This window comes from Onychostoma macrolepis, chromosome 14 (genome assembly GCF_012432095.1).
Source record: "Onychostoma macrolepis isolate SWU-2019 chromosome 14, ASM1243209v1, whole genome shotgun sequence".
Classification (NCBI taxonomy): domain Eukaryota; kingdom Metazoa; phylum Chordata; class Actinopteri; order Cypriniformes; family Cyprinidae; genus Onychostoma; species Onychostoma macrolepis.
In genome coordinates this window covers 3,933,118-3,959,177 of record NC_081168.1, presented here as the reverse complement: position 1 = coordinate 3,959,177, position 26,060 = coordinate 3,933,118, and the positions used below count along the sequence as shown (strand labels likewise).

General features: G+C 38.9%; 1 protein-coding gene across 5 annotated transcripts in view; it reads left to right on the top strand.

Annotated features, from left to right (window-relative positions):
• fam13b (family with sequence similarity 13 member B) overlaps positions 1-25,517 on the top strand; it is a 52,085-nt gene extending 26,568 nt beyond the window's left edge. For 3 of the 5 annotated variants that reach the window (XM_058797511.1, XM_058797512.1, XM_058797515.1), the window contains 17 exons: positions 6,441-6,482; positions 7,661-7,780; positions 7,902-8,025; positions 9,284-9,387; positions 11,245-11,299; positions 11,382-11,484; positions 12,152-12,217; positions 13,852-14,062; positions 14,144-14,282; positions 15,190-15,271; positions 15,605-15,754; positions 18,100-18,320; positions 19,457-19,540; positions 19,624-19,719; positions 20,012-20,277; positions 22,066-22,167; positions 23,670-25,517. In XM_058797511.1, coding sequence (XP_058653494.1) covers positions 6,441-6,482; positions 7,661-7,780; positions 7,902-8,025; positions 9,284-9,387; positions 11,245-11,299; positions 11,382-11,484; positions 12,152-12,217; positions 13,852-14,062; positions 14,144-14,282; positions 15,190-15,271; positions 15,605-15,754; positions 18,100-18,320; positions 19,457-19,540; positions 19,624-19,719; positions 20,012-20,277; positions 22,066-22,167; positions 23,670-23,793 — 2,089 coding nt within the window. In that variant the 3' untranslated portion in view covers positions 23,794-25,517. The remainder of the gene's footprint in view (positions 1-6,440; positions 6,483-7,660; positions 7,781-7,901; positions 8,026-9,283; positions 9,388-11,244; positions 11,300-11,381; positions 11,485-12,151; positions 12,218-13,851; positions 14,063-14,143; positions 14,283-15,189; positions 15,272-15,604; positions 15,755-18,099; positions 18,321-19,456; positions 19,541-19,623; positions 19,720-20,011; positions 20,278-22,065; positions 22,168-23,669) is intronic. The other 2 variants (XM_058797513.1, XM_058797514.1) reach the window with 2 other exon arrangements.
• Positions 25,518-26,060: the final 543 nt, after the last annotated feature.

Below are 26,060 nucleotides of genomic sequence, written 5' to 3'. Positions count from 1 at the left end.
TTTTTTCTTCCAAATCACCTTGTATAAAAGGCTCAATATGGCCGGTCTTGGGTATTGCATTATTTGATGATTTGGTGATTTATTTCTTATGCAAAGATGATAGCCAAGCATTACAATGGCCGTTTAAGTTGAAGCTTTAAAGGAAAGGCTGCAGCAAACCCACTCATTTCATTGAAAATGGCCTGTTTGGGTGCAAAAAAAAACGTTTAAAAGTATGTCATGACCCATTTAATGCCAAGAAGGCTTTCACATCGTTAACCTCCTTAAGGACATGGGCCATGTCACGACAGAGGCGTACAGGAGCATTGTTATTTTTTGATGCTGTGATGCTATCTTTAATGGCCTGTCATAAACAGCAGTAACAGATAGCATTTTATAGCTTTTATGATATGTTACGAGGCATTTTTGCTGTGTCAGGATAGCAAATAATTAATGATTAACTTCAGAGAGTGCAATTTGCTCCAAACAATGTGCTATAAGTACTTTCCGGCCTGTATTTTCAGTTTCAAATGATATAGTCAGCATGTTTTGTAAAATTGCTTTATTGTTGTATAATTTGGCATGCTTCTCAAATAATCAGTGAAGAACAGGTTATCCAACAGTCAAGTGTGTTTACAGATGATAAAATTAGGAAAAAGGTCAAAGCGTCTTGATTTGGTGGCGTCTTGAGGAAGAGCAGCAAGACTTGTTTATGTCGGAGTCCTGCAGTGATTATACTTGCCCCCATTGTGCCCCAGTGGAATCTGAAAGGGTGTCGCACATAAAGCTAAATATAAGCGCTGCAATGTATCCTTCGCCAGCTATGGAAAATACTTTCACACAGCCCTAAAATAAGCGTCAGTAGATTGGTGTTCTTGAGACATGTTGTTCAAGCTTTGGAACGTGTGAACAGTTCTTGACAGCATTGGGCTATAGGTGGAAGAGTCAGTTACTTTCACACTGCCTAAAGACTGCCTACACAGCTTTACATTATAGATGGAGCGGCCATCATAGTTGACATTTTCTGTTGAAAATTGGAGTTTTGTGGCTTTAGTCCATGTCCAAGTCTTTGTATCAAAAACCTCTGATTTGGCGTGTATATGAAAAAAAAAATAATAATAATAGAAACTGACACTAGAACAGTGTCCAAAGTGACTTGCTGTGCATTCAAGTTGTGCGTGTAGTATGTTCATTCCCTGGGAATCGAACCTGTGACCTTGGTCCTTGTGTTGCTAATGCTGTAATCTATCAGTTGAGCAAAAGTAACAAAAACTATCCCACTGGAGCACAATGGAGATTGCTCATTGGTTGGCCTTTGTGGGATTCAAACCTACAACCTTTTGGTTTCAAGCTTAGATCTTCAATCATTATGGCACACTACAGTTAGAGGACTGTGGTATATTGGGGCATTGTAGACGTTGGGACCTCCTGAAAAAGATCTGTGTCAACACATTTGAGAGTCTTCCCTCTGTATCAAGTCTCCTAATTTTCCCATGCACTCTTGTACTGAGCCATCAAAACAAGTGCAGTGTTTACTCAATGTGAACTCTTGGCCTATATGGTCAGCCATACATGGAAAGTGTAATAACTCATTTCCACTCCTCTTTTTAAGCGTTACCGCAGGCATCCAGCAAAATTTATTGGGTTTCACCCTTCTTTCGACATCCTACCACCTGAGCATGTCAAGCAGCAGGCATAACACGCTGGGAAATTTGATACTCGCTGTGACCAAGCTATCAGAGTACATGCCATGAGAATAACGTCTGTATGACTCTGCCATCATCTGTATCTCTCTTGTTTAATGGGGTTTCTTATTCTCATATTATCTCATCAAAATTACATTGGGAATGACAACTGGGTCATTTCACTGGTTGCTGAAGTGGAAACTTCTTATTTTGTTTCCAGTTAACTGATACACTTGCTCATCCTTAGAACTCTAGGAAGTGTGACATGTACTCCATCTGGCCGAGACCAGTGTCTGACCGGTCCGGGAGTGTTAGTTGACACTGTGCTGCTTAGTGTGCTCTATTGAATCAGCAAAACCGAGTTTAGCCTCAAAAATGAAACAAATGCTTATTTAATAAAAATAAATAAATAAATTAAATAAAATAAAAAATGTACTTAATCAATACTCAAGTAAACAATTAGTTGCATATAAACATTTAAATTACACATAAGGCAGTTTTATGTCAACTTTTTCATTACATAATTAACCCTAAAAAGGGCAAGACCATAAAGAGAAACCAGAAAATTAATTAATTGGTATTTTCCATCTTATTAGGATGTAATTATAAAAATAAAAAAAACAGTACTTTTATTTTTGTATTTTAATGTTTGTATTCCCCAGGATACAAAAAACATTTAGGGTTAGTTTTGTTATAAAATTGATACAATCTGAAAGAAGCTCAGATTTCTTTCATGTAAAAAGTGAAATGGCCAAATGTTTTCAGTTCAGTTTGATTTACAATGAATTAAAAGCTCAAAAAAAAGACACAGTCTCAAAAAAATCCATAAAAAGTGATATACATTACTTGAATGCTATTTCAAGTCTTCTGAAGCCAGATGATGGTGTTGTGTGAGAAACCGACCAAAATGTAAGCTGAATGTGAGCAGAACAGCAGAAGCATTGAGTTTTGAATGATGACAGAATTTCAATTTTTGGCTGAACTATCCATTTAAGATGGTATCTGTGGCTGTATTCATGTATTTACGCGTGATTTCATCAGTCAGTGATTCCCTTAACTGTAAACGGTAGTGCTGTAAGGGGTGAAGACTGTCTGTTGTTTGGACAGTAACAGGGTTATATAAATGTCTAACAGGTGTTTGAGTTGAAGGGAGGGAGTGCCCTGTTTCTGTGTGTGTGTGTATGGAGAGACGATTGGCCCAGAGCACTAGCGACGAGGCTGCGTCAGACGGCCGTGTATTTAAGCGAGGGTCCAGCGTTTCCACTGCAGCACTTTTTTAGCAGAGTGCTGTGTCCCACACACAGGCAGACAGCACATACAGGACTCCGCAGAATGAGTGCCGGCAGCCTGTGTTTGCTCTTTGACCTGCTCATACAGACTTTAGCACCACAAAGTGCCCAGTCGGGATAACCATACGCCCAACGTGAACCACCAGAACGGCTCATCGACGAGAATCAATCCGAACAACATGGCTTGTCAAGTCCTTCTCCACAGGTAATGTTTCAGAGGAGAAAATCTCTAGACATTCAGTGGAAAATAAGCTGTGGATGTTGCGAGAGAGGCTGCCGTTCTGGGTGAAACTGGATTGATTTGTTCCCGTCAGACTGTCTTGTTTATTGGTTTTCGACCAAGGCTGCATGTGACATTCAGATGAGATGGCTCACTGCCTCTCAGATCGCATGACGGAAAGCCCTGCTAACTCGCGTAACACTGCTGATGAGTTGAAATAGGATTATTTGGAGAATCGAGCAGAATTGTGAAACTGATGAATCACAGCATGATAAAGCATTTCATTCACAACCAATGAGTGCCGTGTGTGTGTGTTTTGGCCACTCATGCTGATAAGATAAAGTGCAGAGTCAGAGGAAGTCGTCTGTGTGTAATCCTCTTAAAGCCTCAGCTGATCTCATTGCGAAACAACGCATTACTCTTAGCTCCGTCCACTCTTTATTTCTGGCTGCTTGATTATTCACAGTTTAGCCCTGTGAAAATATTTTTAAGGACAGCATGAAGCATGTTAGGCTGTGATTACTATTGGCTAATACAATTTTGTATGGTTATGTCATCAAAAGAAAAAAAATCTGTTTAAAGGCACAGAGAGTTAATACATGTTGGCTCCGTTTACAGCTAGCATTAGCATGCGTTTTCATTAAAGCAGTGTGTTGTATCAGGGTTTCTAAAAAGTTCTTAAATCAGAACAGAAAGTCTTACCCCTGGTTTACAGACAAGGCTTAAGCCTAGTCCCAGACTAAAATGTAAAATGTTTTAACTGAAAGAAAACTGATCTTAAAATATATCAGTGCCTTTGTTTTGTCTCAAGATGCACCCCAGTAATATTTTGAACTATGGCCTTAGTTTAAGCCCTGTCTGTGAAACCAGGCCTTAAATTCATAATGTCATGATTGGGCATTAATTTCTGCATGCATTTCTAGTACAAATATCTAAACTGCCTTAAATGAAAATTAAGATATTTGAAGTCTTGTTTCTAAAAAACATTTAACAAAATTGATTTCAAACAAATACATTTCTGTCAATGAGCTATGAAAACATGTTTTCACCTTGAATTAAATACATTTTATGTGCCCATTGGCAGATATTAAATCACTTAATTTGAATCCATTTCTAAGTAAAATTTTCTTGCTTCTTGATTTTATAAATCTTTAGACATTTGCACTAGAAAACAAGTGTGATCAGAAGACACACAGTACAGTGAAAGTTATTTCCATATTCTAGTCAATTGAAAAGTAATGGAGATCTATGGGAAGTTGTATTGCCGAACTGTTGCTAATACAACGCCTTTTCTACTACCAGGACATTTACATTTTAGAGAACATGTTGACGTATTGGGTTCCCTTCCATTTGGTCCTTAAATTATTTAGCTAGATTACATTTTACATGCTTGTTTGTCTGATTTCTCTTCCTAAAGAGAGCTATAAAATGTTTCTCTCCTTTTCTTCTCTTATAATCCCTTTAGTAAGGGTTCAGTAATCAAAGGGAATGCAGGAAACCTGTAAATGATGGAAATATTTTAATTAACACAAGCTCTTATGTAATATGTCAGTGACAAGTTCATTTTTGCGTGACTAAGTGCAATTGGATCTCCATCCAGTTACACTGGAAACCCATAGTAAAGAAAGATTATGAAACAAACTACATTTTATTTAATTAAATTAAATCATTAGTTATCAACCATAAATATTTTCCGTCAGTATCAGCCAAACTGACTCTATATCATGCATCTGTATTTTTAATGTTTCTCAGGCTGAATCAATGATTCACAGAGTTCAGGTGAGGTCTTGCAGAAGAAATGAATGGAAGGATGTTACAGAAGGTTCTTTAATAAAGTGCTTCATGCTGAGTAATGCACGGTCAGTGTGAATGCATTACTGTAACTGATCTCTGCTACGGCCTCCAGAGCTCTGTGTGGGCAAGATACTGAGTGTCTTAAACAAGGCTCGTTTTGTTCTCCCTTGCGATATCGAGCGATGCACTTTTCAGTGCTGACTAGCACAAAAAAACATTTTTTTGAACATTTTTCAAGAAGTGCTTCTCTAGTCCAGTTGTCCCAGCAGCCGTTTGCTTTCTCCATGACACTTCCTCTTTTAATAGCAATGCTATTTTTAAATAGGCAATGCCATTTCAATGTGCCATAGATCTACATTAAGTTAAGTGAGATGATAAATGCAGTCTGATGAAATAATTTTTTTTAGTCTATTCTATTGTGGCTTTGTGGCCTCATATAATTGTACAGAGAAACATAGAAGCTTACATGAGCACTGAGAAATTTGTATTATTTAGTATTAATCATTTTTTCTTAGTGTAAAGAACATTTTGAAGAACCCTTTTCTACCGTAAAGAACCTTTTGTGGAATGCAAAGATGTCTTGGATATTAAAGGTTCTTCATGATTTAGAATGAAGCATTAGCTGGTCGTGTGATTTATATCTTATTTGTTGTGAGTGAACACTGTAATTTATTTAAAATATCATTCATTCTTTTAGGGGCGGAAAATGTAATGGGAAAAGTTACTTGGTATACTTTTAACGTGAAGTTAAGATTTTTCCAAATTAAAACTGACAGATTTATCAAAAAAAGTGAACTGGTCTGATTTTGTGGTCGTTTCTTTTTATAAATACTCACATCCTAGAAATCAGGAAATCATTTGACGTTCTGACCTTGTAGTCTAGCACTAGACTCTAGTTTGTAGTTTCTAGAAAGTGTCAGATGTCAGGATTTTCCCTTTTCATGGGATGACATGGACACAAGCCTTCCTAGCGGCCTAGAGAGCTCAAGGGGTCAAGACATTGTACCATAGACGCCGAATGCACCGCTGCCGCCGAATAACATGGGACCTTGCGCTTGTCCTGTTTCTGTATATGCGTGTGTGTGTTTGTGTGCTGATGTGGCCCTGCCTGTGAGCACCTGCTGTATCAGTCAAGGTCTTATTTGTTCCTTTCCCAGAACCTGACACGGGTGCTAACAAGTATCAGGCAGCTAGTGTTATGTAAGCAAGCGTTCCTAGCATGTCTGAATTTGTCACCCTGCCCCCAATTCATCTCCGGTGCCCACTTCCTGACACTCCTGACGTTTCCTGTGACCTTTACAGGAAATGATAAACTATGTTTTTCTACAGTCTACGTGACTTGTGAAATGTACACTAAATGAGACGTCTTTTCCCCGAAGACACATGCGATGATTGTATAAGGATGCAGGGTAGGAAAAATCATACAGTTAATATAATCATCCTAATATTTCCTTCCATTTCCTTTCTTTCCAGTTCGCACATTTCTTCCATCAGCATTCTTCCAGGATCTGCCGCGTAAGTATCTACTTCTTTTTTTTTTTAAAAAACAGTTCAGTGGCAACCATATATGTATGTGTAAATAATTCATATGTTTTATTCTTAGAAGTCTCATCTAGAATCATTTGGTTTGCTCTGAGTCTTGTTTGTTTGCTATCGACATGAACAGCATACAAGGCCTATTTGAAGTTCATTTCTCTGACGTTAATTTGGACCATATGCAATTATGCTCTGGCCTAAATCAGATTTGTTGACTCAGACGGCCACAGTATGCAATAAACAGCCCTTTTAGGTGGACAGAAGGCAAAATGTAGCTGAACAAATGTGATTATGGTCTTAAAAGCAGATAACTAGGGCATGCCGTCTTGCCGACAGAGAGACCGTCTGGACTTTGTGATTTAGAATTGAAAATGGAATTCCACCAAATTGCTATATGTTGCTGAGATTCCACTAATTGTGTTCATAATGAAAGAAACCCACCGGCAAATAGAGGGTTAAGCTTGTCTGGATTTTATTTATTTAATATGATAGAACTAAGAAAATGTAGCATGTAGATTAATTGGTTAGAAAGAGTATGGCTCACTGAAGAACATTCAGCTCTAATGAAAAAATTACATCTGCAGCGTATTGTGGCAGCAGGAAGAATATTATCCCATTTTGAAATGGCCTCGGAGCAGAAAATGCATTAAAGTATCTGTAACCAAACTGCAGCTTCAGGCAAAATTAGTGCATCTGGCTATGAAATTCTGCAACACTTAGGTGCACAGCACAAACAACACCATCCTCTATTGATTTATTGCTGGAATTTTGGCACACACAGAGGCAGTGTGACATAACGAGCCTTTTGGCCCAAATGGGCATGTGGATGTTGGTTAGGAAGGCATGCTGGGGGTCCATTATTCTTATAACTTCAACATAGCTAGAGCCTCAGTGCAGGACACTTCAGAGACTTGGGTGTTGTAATACTGAAGGTCTAGTGCGCTCAAAACACTTCTATTTTGAGACACAAGAATCTGTGATGCTCAGAATGGAGGGTTATTTGTTAGAACTTTGAGCTTGCGCTGAAAACTCCTTGGCTGACCTTCTTAAAAAGGTCGAACTGTGATTAAATATGGGTACTGTGTGTTCTGGCCTCAATGGAAAGCTTTTTTTTTATATGCAGTTGTGTCAGACGCCTTGAATGTGTTTATTTGCAGTATAATCCAGAGGACCATCCGTGCTGCAGTTGAACAGCACTTGTTGGACTTACAGACGTCTATTGACAAGGAGCTCGGCAGCTATGAGAGTCAAGTGTTGGACTCCCAGCCCTTTCAGGGGTGAGTTTGACAATACACACAGCACATGCCGACGCTGAACCTGCTGTTTATTTGCTTGTAGTTGAAATTTGAACATTAATATTTGGTGTAAATGTGAATCTATATGTATTTTTCTCTACAGAAAAAGCCCTATTCAGAAGACAGCAGGGCCTGAGGACCATGAAGATGTGCAGTCTGAATCTGAGGCAGAGACTGAGACTCTCCCGGAGGTTACAGAGGAGGGCCTGCCGTCAGAAAATAACGAGGTAAACAATTAGAGGGTTAAGCTTGTCTGGATTTTATTTGATACGACAGAACTAAGAAAGTCAGAGGAACAGCGATTAGACCAGTAATTCTCAACCTAGCTGAAGCTAAAAAAAAATAAAATCTATTAGAATTCACCCCCTCTGCAACTTTTAGTTTGCTTTGGAGATCCAGAATTCTCACAGCCTAGGAAAACCTGAATATATGATGTAGCCGAATTTTAAAAGTGTTATAGATGTGGAAAAAGTCATGCAAACTAATAAAATCTTTAAAAAAAAAAAAAAAGCCATGTGCATTTTTCATGAATACTTATGTTAAGCTCTGAAATATTTTATTGGACAGAAATTGCAAGTAAGAAAAAATAAATAAATCCGTATCCTTAGTCCTTATTCTGTAAAACACAAACGACTGGAAGAGTCATGTAGATTAATTGGTTAAAAAGAGTATTGCTCCCTGAAGAACATTTCTGGAATCCTGATATTTAATTATTTTAATTCAATTTATTTTAGAATGCACATAGATTAAAATAAGTTTTGGGCAAGGGAGGCTTTGAATATTGTTGTGGACAGTGGAGTCAGAAAGGTAAAGAACCACTGCATTAGATCATTTCTGTAGTCCTTGAGCATATTTAGTCTCAATGCTATCAGCAAGGTCTGTAATACCTCCTCCTCAGCAGAGTGAGAAACAAGGGCCTTCCTGTCAGATAAACAGCGGGCACAAGCGATCTTCCCCCGTTTAACACCGTGCCGGAGCGAACAAAACATTTCAGATAAAGCACTTTCCTCAAGTAGCTAATTAAGTAATGAGATGAAGCTGGTTCTGAAGAACCGTCAGCAGAGCTGATGATAAAGGTTTGCGTCTCTTGACTGTGAGGTGTAATAAAATGACGAGCGTGTCTGGGGTCTCTGGGATTAACAGTCTCTTTGGGAGGCTTCTCTTCCCTCCACGTGCATAAAGTTCTTGTGGCCTGGCCACGGGTTAGGAACATATGAACTGGGTCACCTTCTTTTAATAGCCATCACTGAGGAATGACAGCGCCACCTGGTCAACGCAAACACTCCCTCCCTCAGAGAGCCAACCCATTCCTCAATGTTATCAGCTCCTGACCTTGAGACGCTGTCATCAGTAAACACACACAAAGGCCTTGATGAGTTTGAGTGTTCAGAACATTTGGCATTGTGCAATGCCAAAACGTATTATCTTTTTCACTTGTAAACCTGTCAGTACAGTCAGTGGTAATTACTCTCCTTTTCCCCGCAGGAATCTCAAGGTTCTCAGCTCAGCAGCCCTGTCACGGAAGAAAGCTCTGGGATGGACCTTGACACGGAGACTCTCATAGACGCTGAGAATCTCAGCACGGAAAGGTTAGATTGGAAACGTTGAGATGCGATCACAATTAAGAGTTTAATTTTTTAGAGGCGAAATCAAATCATTTCAATAGAAATCCATGCATCTGGAATTGTGCCACTCATAATTTCCTCATGCAGGTTTCTCTGAAAAATCATCTTTCGGCCTACATGAATGCAAATGCTTCTCTAGCTACTTTCAATATCATGTTGTTGCATTTAAAAAGTATGCATTGTACGGTCATAATTAATTACGGTCACACTTTAAAGTCCAATTCTCATGAACTACCGTATTGACCCGACTATAAGACGACCCCCCTTTTTCCAGATGTACCTTTTGGAAAAAGGCTTTTTGAAAACCAAATCTTGTTTGTTTGTTTTCTCTCTGTAAAACACTTTTTTTCTTAAATTATTTTCATATTGCATATTTTTCATATTTTGAAAGTATGGTAAATACTTGTAAAATGTACCAACAATGACATTGAAAAATATACACTTTTTGATATACCATAAAAATAACAGGTAGCCCATCTGAACTGTATAACATTTAGGCTATCCATCTCATAGTAGCCTACCAAAATTGTATTAACAGTAGAAGTGAAATCTTATTGTAGTCTTCAAATCTGGGTACTGTCTTGTGTTTTAAAATCACTTGCAGAGGAAGTTTGGTCCCATCGGGCTAACATGACAGTCACGACTCGTGCCGCTGTAAGCTTTTCTTTTTCTTTTGTTTTCACTCGCGATCTTTACAACACGCATTACATTACATATTTCATGGCACACTCGTTTTAAGCGTGTATGGCGCCACCTATTGTTGTGGGTGTATTACTGACATGTCAAAAGTCTAGACCCTGAATATAAGACGACCGCGTTTTTTCAGATGTATTTCCAAGAAAAAAAACATTGTCTTATATTCGGGTCAATACGGAATGACTTTTGCCTCAATCTCATAATTTGCTGCTTTATTAATAGTAAAGTAGTTGTTAAGTTTAGGCATTGGGTAGGATTAGGGCTGAAGAATAGTCATGCAGAATATGTGCTTTATACGAACAGCCACTATGTTAATAATAGGTATGATATTAAGCAACTAGTTAATAGTGAGAATTGAGCCCTATACTAAAGTATTACCACAAATCTTTTATAGTCATTTTACAGGTTAACTACTTTCATGATTTAGTGAATGCAATAGCACACACTACTCAATCTGACATGCCTGAATAATATTTTTAGTGGCACGATGGGCATTTGAATAGCACAGACATTTTACCCCCTTGAACACTGGCACGCAAGAACGCACATTGAGTATGTATAGTGGAACCTCACGCTTGAATGCACTGGCCAGGCATTCATGTCTGTGTTTGTGTGCTCACGTGGAGTATATTTCTGGACTTCAGCTGCTTTGCAGCCCATTAGTGAAAGAAAACACTCTTCTAATGATTTTGAAAGCTTCCAAAAATAACATTTTACAAGGAACATACAAAATTGTTCTGTTCTTTTAATGGAAAATAATAATAGAAATCTCTAGCTAGAAATAGCTTGTAAACTTTAAATTGTGTTCTTGTAAAAACTTTTGTAAGCCTGTTACACCTTGCATCGGATAAGCGAGCGTCCTAGATTCCAGAGTCACGGTCTGTTAGCTTGTATAGTATGTGTGGGTGTGACTTGTGAAGTTTCAATACGCGTAAACTTTTGCCATCCTGCCTGAATTCTCTTTGCTTGTTTTACACCCTTATTAATAGACTAAATATGACTAGGTTTTTTTCCAAGCAAGGTATTTAAAGAGCTCTATAATTGACATGCGTGAAGGGAACAGATCACATAGTTGCCATCACCTCACTGTAGAGTTCATAGTCATTTGTTTCCATCTTCACACAGACTGGAGAACTACCCAGACTATGAGCAGATGGACCAGGCTGATGTTATCACCCCTGTGAGTATTTTTGAATAGCACCAGGATTCTGTCTGTTTTTCTGTGCTGAAGCGTCTAATCAAAGCTCTTCAATGATTCGCAGGAGCCCGGAGACTGTGATTTGAATGCTAATAATGAGTCCACAGAGCTAGACAGCAGCCCTCAGTCTTTGACCGGAAGCATTTTCTCAGACAGTGAACAAGAAGGTAACTATTTCTGTTATTTCTCTATAAAAGATAAGTTGCACTGTATTAACTGCTTATGTGAACAAAAAAATTGTCCCTATACAAAATAGTATAAATGAACAGTTAATATATGAATAATATGAAAAAAACACTAATATTGTTAGCTTTATTAAAAAAAATGTAAACATTAACCAGTTGCATAAGCTTAGGGCAGCATCGGTGTAACTGACTGAAGTGGGGAAACTTTTTTGAAATCAGTCATTATTTTTGCAGTCCAATTTGGTACAAATTGTGGTGAAGATAACACGCACTTCACCTTTGAGCTCATGTAAGACTGATGGGATGTGTTTTGTGTATTTATACATTGGCTGAATGTTAACAGTGCGCTTGAATTTGAAACTCGAGTTTGTGAATTTAATAGATCACAGTGCTATAAATATGGAAGGTAAACAGTTATTCATAAACCACCAACATACACATTTCTGCTTTCTCATGTATGTGAATCATAAATATGGTTCATGTGGTCTGAGTGAATGCTAGTTATGACTCATTTGTATTTCAGCCATAGATCCACAGCATTGTGTGTGTGTGTGTGTGTGTGTGTGTGTGTGTGTGTGTGAAAGGATCATAGCTCACTGCACTCTTCTGTGCTATCTCTCTCTCTCTCTCTCCGCCCATGCCTGGTCAGCATCATGCCCCATCAATTTCCCACCCATTGACTTCACATGTATGCACCTGCAGAGAGAAGGGAGCGGTAAGTAGCATCTCCACAGCCCTCCCCTCAGCTCGTCAATCGCCCGCTGCTGCTCTCAAGCTGTTTTCACTCATTTCAAACCTGAGTTTGGCTCCTCCCCTTCCCTTTTCCCCTTCCCACACGGCAACCTTCTCACAGTACTTTTATTTTTTTTTTTATTTTTTTTTTTTTTCCTACCAAAACTGCACCCAGAACAACACTTGTTGATGCTCTTGTTGCTTGAGAGGTGATTTCTTAAAAAGACAAGTACCATTAAGGAGGTCCAAATGGAATCTTTTGGGCCTTTTTTGCATTTTTCCACCTTGATTTAAGGGAAAATCTGTGGAATTTTGCAGTAGGGATTTAAATATGGAAATGCATGTTGAACAGAAGTAAGAGTATTAAGTTTAATGTATTAAATAACCCAAAATATTTAATATACATGCATGACTATGAGGAATGTTGTGAATCAGTGTTCCCATTGCTCTGAAAATCTGCAGAACTTTCTGGGGGCTCAGATTCCATGTAGAATTAAATTATATTATACTAAGTGTGCTTGTACAAAAGCAGTTTACTTCTGCAAAATTAGGTTGAATTGCTTTCATACAAATGACCAGCTCCAACAATAACTATAACTGTAAAGTTTTAGTAATTGTCGTTTTCACTACAGCTTTAATGATAACAACAGAGGAAGAATATTGTTGGAATCACTTTCAGAAGAATTTTTTTTTTAAAGTAAAACCGATCAGAACACACCCCACTTTAAAGAGCTTAAGCATTCAAACCAGCAGGAGACAACAAAATTGCAGTGGTGCGCTTATAATAAACAGAACGTTATTATCCATTGATGTGGATAATAACACAATGCGATTAATCGTTTTGCAGTTATTATGAATTCACTATACCCCAGATGCCCATTTTCTAGCAGAATCTAGCATTCACGCCAACCAAATTCAGTTCTGACGTCAAATGGACTCTTAAAATCTCAGGTGAGAAAACGCCTTGAGTTTGAGTTCGCCCCCCTGAGACTCTGACTAACCCTTCGGCTCCTCACATGCACCCAGTTGGTCCTGCTGTCTCCCACTATTTACCATCTGCCATCAGCAAATGCATCAGCTTTCTCCTAATCAACCACCATGTCAGACATCTAGGCAGTGCAAATTTGATCGTTTAAGTTTCCATAGCAGGCCCCAGTCCAGTGCATTCTCTGCCCTCTCGGGTCGGGTCAACGTGACTTCTGCTCCGAGCATGATTCCCTGCATCGAGCATGATAAACAATTGCTGTTGTCATTGCTGATGTAGCAGCTCTTTAAATACTCTGGCTCCAGAATGTATGTGTGTGAATGTTTGCCTGAGTGGATGACATTCAACTGTGCACTCTTACCCAGAAGCTTCACCTACCGAATAACACAGTGCTCGTCTATTTCCACGAAGCGTTCTGAGGAAGTCTTGGATTTTGTGTGCTGTCTGGCTCGCTCCACATGTTTCAGAGCAGCTCTGATTTCTGCGCACCTGTTTAGACTTTGGGTTAATAGCACAAAGCGACCCAGGCCTGTTGTGAACTTCTAACTCTGTGTGGAAGTGTATGCGATTGAACTGTTGAGTTATGCTGATGATATTTAATGGCAGTGCTTGTGTCTGTGTGTCTTTTTCAGACCCTGTACCAGTGTTCATGTCATGGCAAGAGGAGACCGAATCAGGGGAGGCCCAGCTGTCCCCGCTGGCGGGCCGCATGGTGCCGCTGCCTCTAGAAGACGATACTCAGCCGCTGCTAGCCCGACGCTTCCTGGAATTTGGCCACAGTCAGCGGTTCTTGCAGCAGGACCACGATGCTACATCCTCCACCAAAGCTTTGTCCTGTGGAAGGTGAGCAGAGAGACCACAGACACTTATGAATACTCAGATACACTGACAGCCAAACTCACGCTCGTGTCACATCTCTCACAGGCCTCGCCGTGCTTCCCTCAATTCCAAAGACAGCCTGAAGGGCGACAACGTCTCCCACCAGCTCACTAAGAAACTCCAGAACCTCAAGAAGAAGATCAAGCAGTTTGAGGAACAGTTTGAAAAAGAGAGAAACTACAAGGTTAGAATGATATACACTAGTGCTCAAAAGTATATGCTTTTGAAGTGGTCTCTTCCAAAGCTGCATTTATTCGAATTTAAAATACAGCAATATTGTGAAATATTATTGCAATTTAAAATAACTCCCTTCTATTTAAATATAGTGTAAAATGTAATTTATTCCTGTGATCAAAGCTGCATTTTCAGCATCATTACTCTAGTTTTCAGTGTCACATGATCCTTCAGAAATCATTCTGATATGCTGATTTGCTGCTGAAGAAACATTAATTATTATTATCAATGTTAAAAACAGTTTTTCTCAGGATTATTTGATGAATAGAGCAGCATTTAGCTGAAATAGAAAGCTTTTGTAACATAAAGTCTTTAATGTTACTTTTGATCAATTTAATGCATCCCAGCTGAATAAAGGTATTCTTTAATTTATTTCCCCAAAAAAAGAATGTTTTTGCTGACCCCAGACTTTTGAACAAAATAGTGTATGATGTTACAAAAGCTTTCTATTTTAGATAAATGCTGTTCTTTTGAACTGTCTATTCATCAAAAAATGCTGAAAAATTTGTACACAACTGTTTTCAACATTGATAATTATCATAGATGTTTCTTGAGCAGCAAATCAGCATATTAGAATGATTTCTGAAGGATCATGTGACACTGAAGACTGGAGTAATGCAGTTCAATGAATTGCATTTTAACATGCATTCAAATAGAAAAGTTCTTTTAAATTGTAAAAATATTTCACAATATTTTGTACTGTATTTTGGATCAAATAAATGGAGCCTTGGTAAGCAGAAGAGACTACTCGAAAAACATAAAAAAAATCGTGCTGTTCTAAATCTTCTGACCTGTAGCACATGCATTAATAATTTCAGAAATGATCGGTTAAGTTGATATTTGTGTTTCGTTTGTAGCCGTCTCACGCTGATAAGGCAGCTGATCCAAAGGTGCTGAAGTGGATGACTGATCTGACCAAAATCCGCAAGCAGCTCAAAGGTAAGAGTGGCTGTGTGGGCCGGGGGGGGCGGCGATATGGGTGTGGAGTTTCTGATAGTCAGTGTCATGTGTTATTGGGCGGTTTTGGTCCAGGCCTGCTCCCCTGTCCTCTGTGGGAGAAGTGCACCTTACACTGCATGTCTGTAGAGGCTCTGGGGCTCTCTCTCATGGGACCACCCTCATACTCTACTGGAGAGCCCTCTGCTCACTGTGTTTGGCCCCCCACACTTCCCATCATCCATTTCCATTTGATGCCCCCCATCAGAGGTGCACTGTCGTATAAAGTCTCTCTTTCTTTTTAACTAAATCCACTCGGACGGCCCGCATCGGCAGGACGACAGCACCTCTTACCCAAAGGTTCCCTGAGGCACCAGGCCGTGCTTCAATCATACAGACGCCACTCGTCCTCTTCCTCCGTCCCGAACACACCCCATTTTACACTGTCACGCCCCCTCAATGCCTCTAGACAGGCGCCCCACTTCTGTAAGTACTCTTAAGCAGCAGTAAGTAGACTTGAGTTTGACACTCTCTGCTCTCCTCTCTCTCTAAATTTCTCTGACCGCGGTCTCGCAGACGCTTTCCCGCTACGGGACGCTCTCAGCCACGTGTCTCAGCTTCTTTAATCATCTAAAGTGTATGTTTATGAGGAATTTCATATCAGGTTCAAGGGCTCACAGGCTGTTCTCAGTCGCCGAGCCTGTGTTTCCAAAATGCTTCTTTGGCCCTCTTATAGTGTACTTTGTGAGGTTGTCAGTGCGCTACTGATGGACTTTTTCGTAGTTTGTGGTGATGCTGAGTGAGGTCGTTCACTGGCCTTGTATTTCTTTCGGTTAGTGTTAGGGCTGCACGATAAATCACAATAAAATCGCAATCACGATTAAGCAAAAGCTACGATTGTCATGCGCATATTGTCAGTGAAGCATGGTTCTGTGATCAGTAGTAAATCTCTATCCGAAGGCCAGAGAAACTCCAGAAGAAATCCAGGAAATCCCTATAGCAGTAGCTAAATAAACAGAAGATTTAAATGCTTTCATTGATTCAGCTTGACTAATAAACACACAACTACGACAATATATGATTTATCGGAATTCTTATTATAATTTTCATTATAATAAAGTATATGATAATACAATGCCTTTATCACTGCTTAGAATACTATGAAATATGTTGCGCGCCTTATTGTGTGTAAGAAGCCACATCATCTCACAGAAGGATTTATATCAAACACTCGACTGACGTTATGAAGCAAGTTTGGAGTAAAAACATGTTATTAAATATGGTATTTTCTAGAGGTCGACCGATTCATTGCCACAACTATCGGTTATCGGCAAAAATCCATGCCGATAGTTTTCAGGTTTGCAACCGTTGCTGGAGTGGCTGAGAAGGGTCCGCTGGCATTATACAGTACGAGAGCGGCCTCTAGAGGCGGAAATCACTGACAGCACGTGTTGTTTATTTTGACACGTGACACTGCACGCTGCACAGAGCGGGAAACTCCAGACGCGCATTTAAATGCAGCCGACAGAAAAGCCTGCCGCGGAACAGAACGCCATTCACATAGTTTTCTATTAAATTACATTATATTTGTCCCAAATCGTTGTGAATGTATAATGACTTCACCCTAGGCTATAAATTATGTATTGTGCATTTTTCAGTAAAACTTTTGTCTTTCTGTGGCTCTAATAAAGTCTGTATGCTTCATGTAGAGAGCTGTAATAGATCGCGCTCTCTCTTTCCACTTGCTCTGTTTTTTTTAAACACCGAACTTCAAACTCATTTATGCCACATTGTTCATTCTTGAAGCAAACTTATGTCCGTTTGGTGATTTAAATAAATTGTTTTAGACCGCCACTTGATCTGAACGCAAAGCGCCTGGTGTGTGTGTGTGTGTGCGTGTGTGTGATACCTCTGAGTTCTCCTAGACGCAGCGTTGCGCGACTAACTTTTTTTTTTTTTTGATTAGATAATTATCAAGTGTTAAAAAATAGAAGCAAATAAAGTGTGTGAGTACACATACAATATCCATATGTATGTAATTTTAATGCTATGGCCTTGTGTAGATATTTAAACATGGCCATCTTTAAGCATGACTGTTGAAATTAAATGGTAACATTTAACAATAAAAGTCCATTCGTAGCATTAATGAAAACTGTAGAAGTATTGTTCCTTGTTAGTGTTTTCATTTCAACATTTACTATTAGCTACTAATAGGCTATATTTTTACATTTTAAAGTTTCTTCTTTTAACATTAGCAAATTATGAAATAACTTTAATGATCAATATAGTAAATAATATTAATATTTTTTATTCATTTACAAAGTATGGTTCAGTACTGTTGCTGCTTTTTTTTTTTTTTTAAATAGTAAAGCACTAGCTCTCTTTCAGTATCCATTTTGAAAACTATCGGTTGATTAATCGGTATCGGCCAGTGTGGTCCAACCCAGCTATCGGTATCGGTAAAATCCACTATCGGTCGACCTCTAGTATTTTCACGTGCTTTCAGATGGAGCAGCATTTAATATACAAAGACATAGTTCATTGAGAAGCTACGCAAACAGCTTTCATAATTGATTTCATAAATGCGCAATTACATTAAAAAAATGTTTTTCGTAGCTTGCCAGTGAACTACGGTTCTGTGTAGTAAATGCTGCTCCATCTGAAAGCACATGATTTACTGCTGATTACAGACCCGGCTTTACTGACAAGATGCACATGACAATCGCGTTCGATTAATCGTGCAGCCCTAGTTAGTGTGGTCAACTCCATCCTAAATGCTACCAGCAAACCTTCTGGCTCCTAATTTGGTCTTTTTTGTCTCTCTCACCCAGATGCCAAACACAAGGCTGAGAGTGAGCTGACTCCACAGACGCGTCCACGCAGCAACACACTGCCCAAGAGCTTTGGATCCACGCTGGATCAGTCGGCTCACGAGGACCCCGTGGAGAGTGAGGCACGGGGTCACCGGCCCTTACGAGAAGAGACACTGGAGCTCATTCAACACTGCATCCAAACCAAAAGAGCCGAGGATGGCTGGCCAGAGGACGTCAGAGTGAGTTCCAGCTTCTTAAACTTTAATCAGCAGCTTTGATGTATTTCGAATTCATCTCAAAATTTCTCAGGCAGATAGATTTGTGCCATCTACATTACATGACTTTTGCACAGATTTTTGACCTGATTTACAGTCTGGATGAGTCGACGCTAGTTGTGGAAAGTCAGAGCTAGTCTTCAGATTTTGGGCTGCCGGTGTTGACAAATTTCACCAAAAATCGAATAGTGTGTAATGGGCACAGACTTTTTTTTGCCTCAGACTATGATTCCATGCAGTTCAAGCATATCAAATGTGTAATTATTTAGGCTGATTTCAGAACACATTGTTATCATTCATCATGTGTCTTCTAGTAATGAGGCATACACTGCCGTTCAAAAGTTTGCAATCAGTAAGATTTTTTATGTTTTATAAAGAAGTCTCTCATGCTCATCAAGGCTGCATTTATTTGATCAAAAATACAGAAAAAACAGTAATATTGTGAAAAATTATTGCAATTTAAAATAACGGTTTTCTATTTTAAAATACTTTAAAATGTAATTTGTTCCCGTGATGCAAAGTTGAATTTTCATCAGCCATTACTCTAGTCTTCAGCGTCACATGAACCTTCAGAAATCATTCTAAAATGCTGATTTATTATTATTATTATTATCAATGTTGGAAACAGTTGTGCTGCTTAATATTTTTTTGGAACCTGTGAGATATATATATATATATATATATATATATATAATATTTTATTTTATTTTTTTTCAGAATTCTTTGAATAAAAAGAAAAGCATTTATTCAAATATTTTTCATTTTCTATTAAAAAATAGAAAACATTTTACATTGTAATTATATTTCACAATATTTATTTTGATCAAATAAATGCAGCCTTGATGAGCATAAGAGACTTTTAAAATCTTACTGATCGCAAACTTTTGAACTGCACGGGTTTGTTGTGATCAAAACATCCTAAAAGTCTGTTATTGTTATCATCAGTCATTCAGTGTATGTTGCCCAGTTTTTCTCTATTACCATTTAAGGCAAGCTTTTTTTGACATCTAGTATTTTAATATCTGTTCAGATATTAAAAGTCATGTAGTTTATCCAACCATAACATCTAATTTGAGAATTTAATTTGTTGCTCTATACAGAAAATGACCAAGGAGCAGCTTGCCAGTGAGAAAACAGTCCTGCAGAAGAATCTTCTGTACTATGAGGGACTTCATGGGCGCCCCGTAGGTGTCTCTCTCTCTCTCACACACACACACACAAACTTTTCCCATGAATGCAGTGCTCTGACAAACGTGTCCTCCTGCAGGTGACCCGAGAGGAGCGCTTGATTGTGAAACCCTTGTATGACAGATATCGGCTGGTCAAGCAGATGCTCACCCGTGTCAGCATCACCCCTATCATAGTAAGACACCCTGTTCCTCTTTTTTCCACACCCTCATTAGCCTTTTGGATATTTGGTGTTATGAATAATACATAATTAATGTTTGCAATCTGAAACCAAGTCTAGAGTTTATAATTAATGCATATTCTAAGAATGATATTGAAAGTGGCTGAAATATGATAGGATTGTGAAATGAAAGCTGACACCGCTTTGTAGAGCTGAAATAGGATCTAGGTTTTAGGATTTTATGGTACGCTGGCTAGACATTTAGCACAGAAGAAGCAGAATAACCGGGCTCTCCTCTCTCGCACAGGCTTCTCCCTCCAGCAAACGGCGCAATCAGATGCTACAACCCATCATCGAGGGCGAAACTGCCCACTTCTGTGGTGAGATCGAAGAAGAGGAGGAGGAGGAGGGCAGAGGCCAGCAGGAAAATGTAGAGATGCAGAGCGAGGGCTCAGAAATCATCATGGACTCAGTAGCCCAGCCCAGCTCCCAGCAGCCCACTCAGGAGAACATCCTCAGCTCTGGGAAGCTCAATCTCGATCTGCGTCTGTCCAGTTCCAACGCCTCCTCAATGTGAGTGTGGACCAGAAAATCAAAATTGACATTGAAGCTAGAGCTGTACGAGTAATTGTTAAAAGATCGCGACACCCACAAGATTCAGACACCCACATTATCTATTTTCTAAATGATAACAATTCGCCTGCATCTGTTAAACCTTTGAAAAAGTCATACCAGAACATTCAAATCTGCGTTCGCACTGCTGCTTGCACAGAAAGCAGACAGTTACCATGTTTAGCAGCTTCTTTTCAACTACACAGAATTATTTCTGTCTTGCAGTCATTCATGTTATGACTGAAATACTGGGATTAAAGTTTATAGTTCGGATATAAACACTGATGTCTATGGTAGTCATCTTTTAAAAGTAATTGGCGCATCAAGTGTCGATTGCAACGTTTTGCCACTAGGTGGCAACAAGACCCTGTTAAAAAATGTATTTGTCATTGAATCATTCATTCAAGAGATTCCTTCAAAAACGCTGATTCATCCAGTAATGAAACAAGTGAAGTATTTATGAGTGAGTCATTGAATCATTCATTCAAACCACTTTTTCATAATTTTAATATAAAAAAATTGGTGCATTAAATATATCATATATTAAAATGTTTAATAATTCATTCAAATTAATTAAACGCTTTTAAATAGACTGCAGCAATTAATATTTTTTCACACATTATTTTGTTTAATTCGGAATCGTGGGAGAATCGTGATCTCTATTTGAGACAAAAAAATTGTGATTCTCAATTTATCCAGAATCGTGCAGCTGTACCTCAAGATGAGTTCATCGTAACTGATTTGGGTGAAATGTAGCATTGCATCACTTGCTCAGCAATGGATGCTCTGCAGTGAATGGGTGCCGTCAGAATGAGAGTCCAAACAGCTGATAAAAACATCACAATAATCCACACCACTCCAGTTAACATCTTGTGAAGTAACAAGCTGACAAGTGATGTTTTTAACTTCAAACTGTTGTTTCTGGCCAAAATACAAGTCCTCTACCCATAATACTGCTTTCTCCAGTGAAAAAGCCATCTGGTCTGAATCTGGAGAGAAATCTGAAAACAATTATGTGGGTGGATTTTGATGCCAGAGGACAACAGGGAATGGATTATTGTGATGTTTTTTATCAGCTGTTTGTACTCTCATTCTGACGGCACCCATTCACTGCAGAGCATCCATTGCTGAGCAAGTGATGCAATGCTACATTTCTCCAAATCTGATGAAGAAACAAACCCATCTACATCTTGGATGGCTTGACGGTGAATACAAATATTTTCAGCAAATTTGCATTCTTGGGTGGACTATTCCTTTAAATCTGAAGCCATGTTGAAGGCCTCAGTCTGGAATTACCCAGCAGGTCTTGGGTTTACAGTGTGACCTACATTGGCAGAGACCTCGATTTCTACACCTTGATTTATGTGCATGCGTGTCCTGCAGTTTATCAGGTAGGAGCAGCAATTGGCTCATGCTCTCATCATATGAGGTCTATTAATAGAGCTTGGCAGAGACTTGGACATCTGCAGGAGTCAGTGGCCTGAATGTCTCGAGCTGGATCAAGCCGTAATCCTGCATGAAGGAAAACAACTGCACAAGCAGCCAGATCTAAGTCTAGTGTACTGTATCGGGTGCCGCTGAGATCCATGTCACCTTGTTTCTAACTTTTACCGACCCGAGTTAACCTCAGAGCCGTTCAAAGCGGGCTTAGGAGTGTTTTGAGTACACAGTTTCCTGTTCCTATAGCATCTGGAGAGTTACAGCTCCATATATGGAAACCAGCAATTTAACACCACCTGTATCCCACAGGCCCGAGCTCCTGGAACAGCTGTGGAAGGCCAGAGCGGAGAAGAAGAAACTGAGGAGGACCATCAAAGAGTTTGAAGAAGAATTCTATCAACAGAATGGCAGGTAGGCCTCCCACGCTCATTTCATCCGAACATACAGGACATGTTTTTGAGAGTCAGCGGTGGGCCATATACCAGTTTTGATAAACCAGTAGAAATGTATGTTTTCAAGCAGGGAACATGAGGTACTTGTTCCAAAGCACAGAATTGTCCAGCCTGCTAAGCTTCGCCGCCTTATTATTGTCTGTATCGTACTTTTCTACTTGTGCCTTTTTTTTTTAGATGTCGTCAGATTGAGTGAATTAATATAGAAATGAAGCCCAAAGATTGTTATAGATAGATAGGCTGCCGTTCAAATTTAAAATAAGTTTTCTATATTGAAATACTTCAAATCCAATATATTTCTGTGATCAAAGTTGAATTTTCAGCATCATTACTCCAGTCTTCAGTGTCACATGATCCTTCAGAAATCACTGTAATATGTTGATTTATTATCAGTTTTTGCAGCTTAATATTTTTTGGAACCTGTGATACTTTTTCAGGATTCTTTGTTAAATAAAAAGTTAAAAAGAACAGCATTTATTCAAAATAGAAATCCTTTGTAACAATATACACGACCGTTCAAGAGTTTAAGGTACTTTTTTGGAAAGAAATTATTACTTTTATTTGGCAAGGATGTGTTAAATTGGTAAAAAGTGCTAGAAAAGATTTCTATTTTGAATAAATGCTGTTCTTTTTAACTTTTTATTCATCAAATAATCCTGAAAAAAATCACAGGTTCCAAAACAAATATTTAGCAGCACAACTGTTTTCAACATTGAGGATAATTGCGTAGCAAATCATATAAAGAAATGAATACCTCTATTCAGGACTTTTATTCAAATTGATTAAAAGTGACAATGCAACACATTTATAATGTTACAAAGATTCAAATTTCAAGTAAATGATGTATTTTTGAACATTCTATTCATTAAAAAACCTGGAAAAAAAATGTATCGGTTTCCACAACAATATGAAACAGCACATTTGTTTTAGCTTCAAAAATAATAAATGTTTTTTGAGCAGCAAATCAGCATATTAGAATGATTTCTGGAGGATCTGAAGGACAATATTACTGTATTGCTATCACTTTCGATCAAATGTTCTGATTGAAGTCGTTTTGCTTGTATTGTTTTGATTTGAAACAGCATTGTAAAACAGAAAGCAGGAGTTTTTTGTACATCTTTAACACACTGGCTTGTCGTGCAGTTTTCTTGTTGATATGTTGCACAAGTCTGGGTAATCAGACACTGCGTGATAAGAGCCTCCTGTGACATTGTACCAGACAAATGTTACAGTCGCTACTGTAAACACGTAGTACACTTGACCCTCCGCCAGATTCTGTTCGGTTCATTGTTAAACAACTGACATTGATCAGCTGTTAAGTAACCGATAACTTGATGCTATGTAATGCACCTGACATGCCCAGCGGTTAAAAAGTAACCAGAGTTCTACGTAAATGCATCATGTTTTATCTTCACCATATCAACATTGCTCTCAAACACAGTGTTTTTATTTCCCCCACAGGAATGTTCAGAAGGAAGACCGCTTGCCTATGATGGACGAATACAAAGAGTACAAGCGCATTAAAGCCAAACTGCGGCTTCTGGAGGTCCTCATTAGCAAGCAGGATTCATCCAAGTCCATCTAAAATTGTCCCGTTTGCATCAGACATGGCCTGCGCCATCTCAAAAACCCATTCTGACTGTAGTCCATAAACGTCCACCGCAGTCCCTCCTCACTCAACCGCGGGAGAAGAAGAAGAAACGCCTGTACTCCATCATCCAAGAAATGACCTACAGGAAGAGTTTGATATTCAGACTTTTGTCTTTCTTTTCCACATTGACAAGCTTTCTCATACTGAGAATCATGCTGCGTTGAGTTTCGCATCAGTTCTGCGTATATATATATATGTACATGGACATCAAGCACTGAACTCTTCCTCAGACTACACAGATGGTCATCATATTTCAACACCCGAATCATACTCCTCCTCTCTCTAATTCATAAGGGTCTTCATGCTCTCAGAGGGTGTGATTTGGGTTCTGTGTATGTATACTTGTACAGATCTATACTATTCTGTATGTAGGCTTAAATATTTCAATGTTTTTCTTGATTGAGATGTATCAGTGAATTATCGAGTGCGATTTTTCGCGCCGTTACAAATCAGAGGACTCTTGTATCAAGCTGGTGCTCTCTTTGTTTTTTTGTAATGAGACTTGGATCATCTGATCGGACTGACAAAAGCTACTCCAGCTGGACTGTCACAAACTCTTCCTGATTCATATGTAAATGACACATAGCTGTATGTCTGCGTTCACATCTATATGCATCTGACTAACAGACGATGTAACGAAAGTGAATATATATATATATATATAATATATATATATGCCAAACTGACATGTTAGATCGCAGTGGTACATAGTAGATAATTTCTGACACTATATAGAGTTTTTGTTTGTTTGTTTTTTTGGTACGTTAATGTGTCCTTATTGGTTTTTCTCACCTCTAGACTCTTGGTTTGCCAGTGTGCACACATTCAACATTCAACTTCAGTCTGAAAGCATCCGCTCATGACCAATAATGCTATTAGATCAAAGAACGTGATAATTAGATGACCTTGTGCTTCTGATAACCCTGACTCCTGATGTGTGACCTACATGCTGTCATAATCATGTGTCATGTGACTTCAGGGCACAGGATGAGGTTTCCTGCACTTTGCAGCATGTCATGTGATCTGTGTCACGGTCACTTTACAGCTGCCAGCTCATATCGTAACAGTAGCAGCTTTAACGTGCTGCAGGCATTGAGCTCAACTGATAATAAAGTCTTATCGAAGAGATAGTGAAGGAAGGATGCAAGGATTGAGAGGAACTACTGGTCAAGTTTTTTATTTTGGCGAATGCACAGAAGGGATGTGTTCGTGACCGATGAAGGAGGTGATGGAGATTATTTGCACAGCATTCTGGGAATGCAGTATGTTTCGTTTGTTCCAGTTGTTTCTCGTTTATTCAAGCACTACTTGCGCGCGAAGGCGGCGAGTGCAGGTTGTTATCGGACGTGTTCTGGCACATCTATCACTGTGTGGTGTCGTCCTTTTTTATGACCATTATTTTGTACTCTGGTTTTTTATCGTCTCACTTTCCACAGTTCATCTTAATGGCGTGATTTCCTCTGTGTTAGTGAAGCACCTGCTTTGTCCTGTTTTGTAAAAGCTTGTCAGTAGTAGGTTTGCATGGCAGAAATTTGTATTTCTATTTTTGTGCCATGAAAATGAAGCAATAAATTGGCATTGGGGCCCGTATCAGTGGAATGAAAGCCCTCCTGTATCCAGTATGTGCATTTTCAATAAATAGCTTGTGAGTATTATTACCTGTTGTGGTCATGCCTTTTTGTACCTGTAGGAGTGCTCCAAAATCAACTAAAAATATATAACATGAAGAAGTCTATAAAAAGGGTCCATTGTCCATGGATGTGGCTAGAAGGGATACAGCTATGGGTGGAAACTAACAATAAATTAATTTGTTTTACCTATTAGATTGTGTTTTTAAAAAACCTACTCCTTACAATAATGCAAAAACAATTATTGTTGCACAGTGTGACAAAAACTATGCTATGTTGATGTGCGCATGCCCAGTAGCTGCAGCTGTATCCCTTCTAGCCTTAACCATTGTCTATTGTCAATAGTGCAGATGTATGACGCACAGCTCACACAGAAGTCACTTTCAGAGCAAGATCAATGCAGCGAGTCTGTGTGACCGCATTGTGAAATCTGTGTGGGACATCTTTTGTCCTCACAAAATTCCTGATGGCTGGATTCCTGCTGCAAAAGATGGACTGCGTCTGTGGTAAACGTTGCTTGATTTTGCAAACTGGTGTTTATTTTTGCATTAATTTAAATTAATGTTTTATATT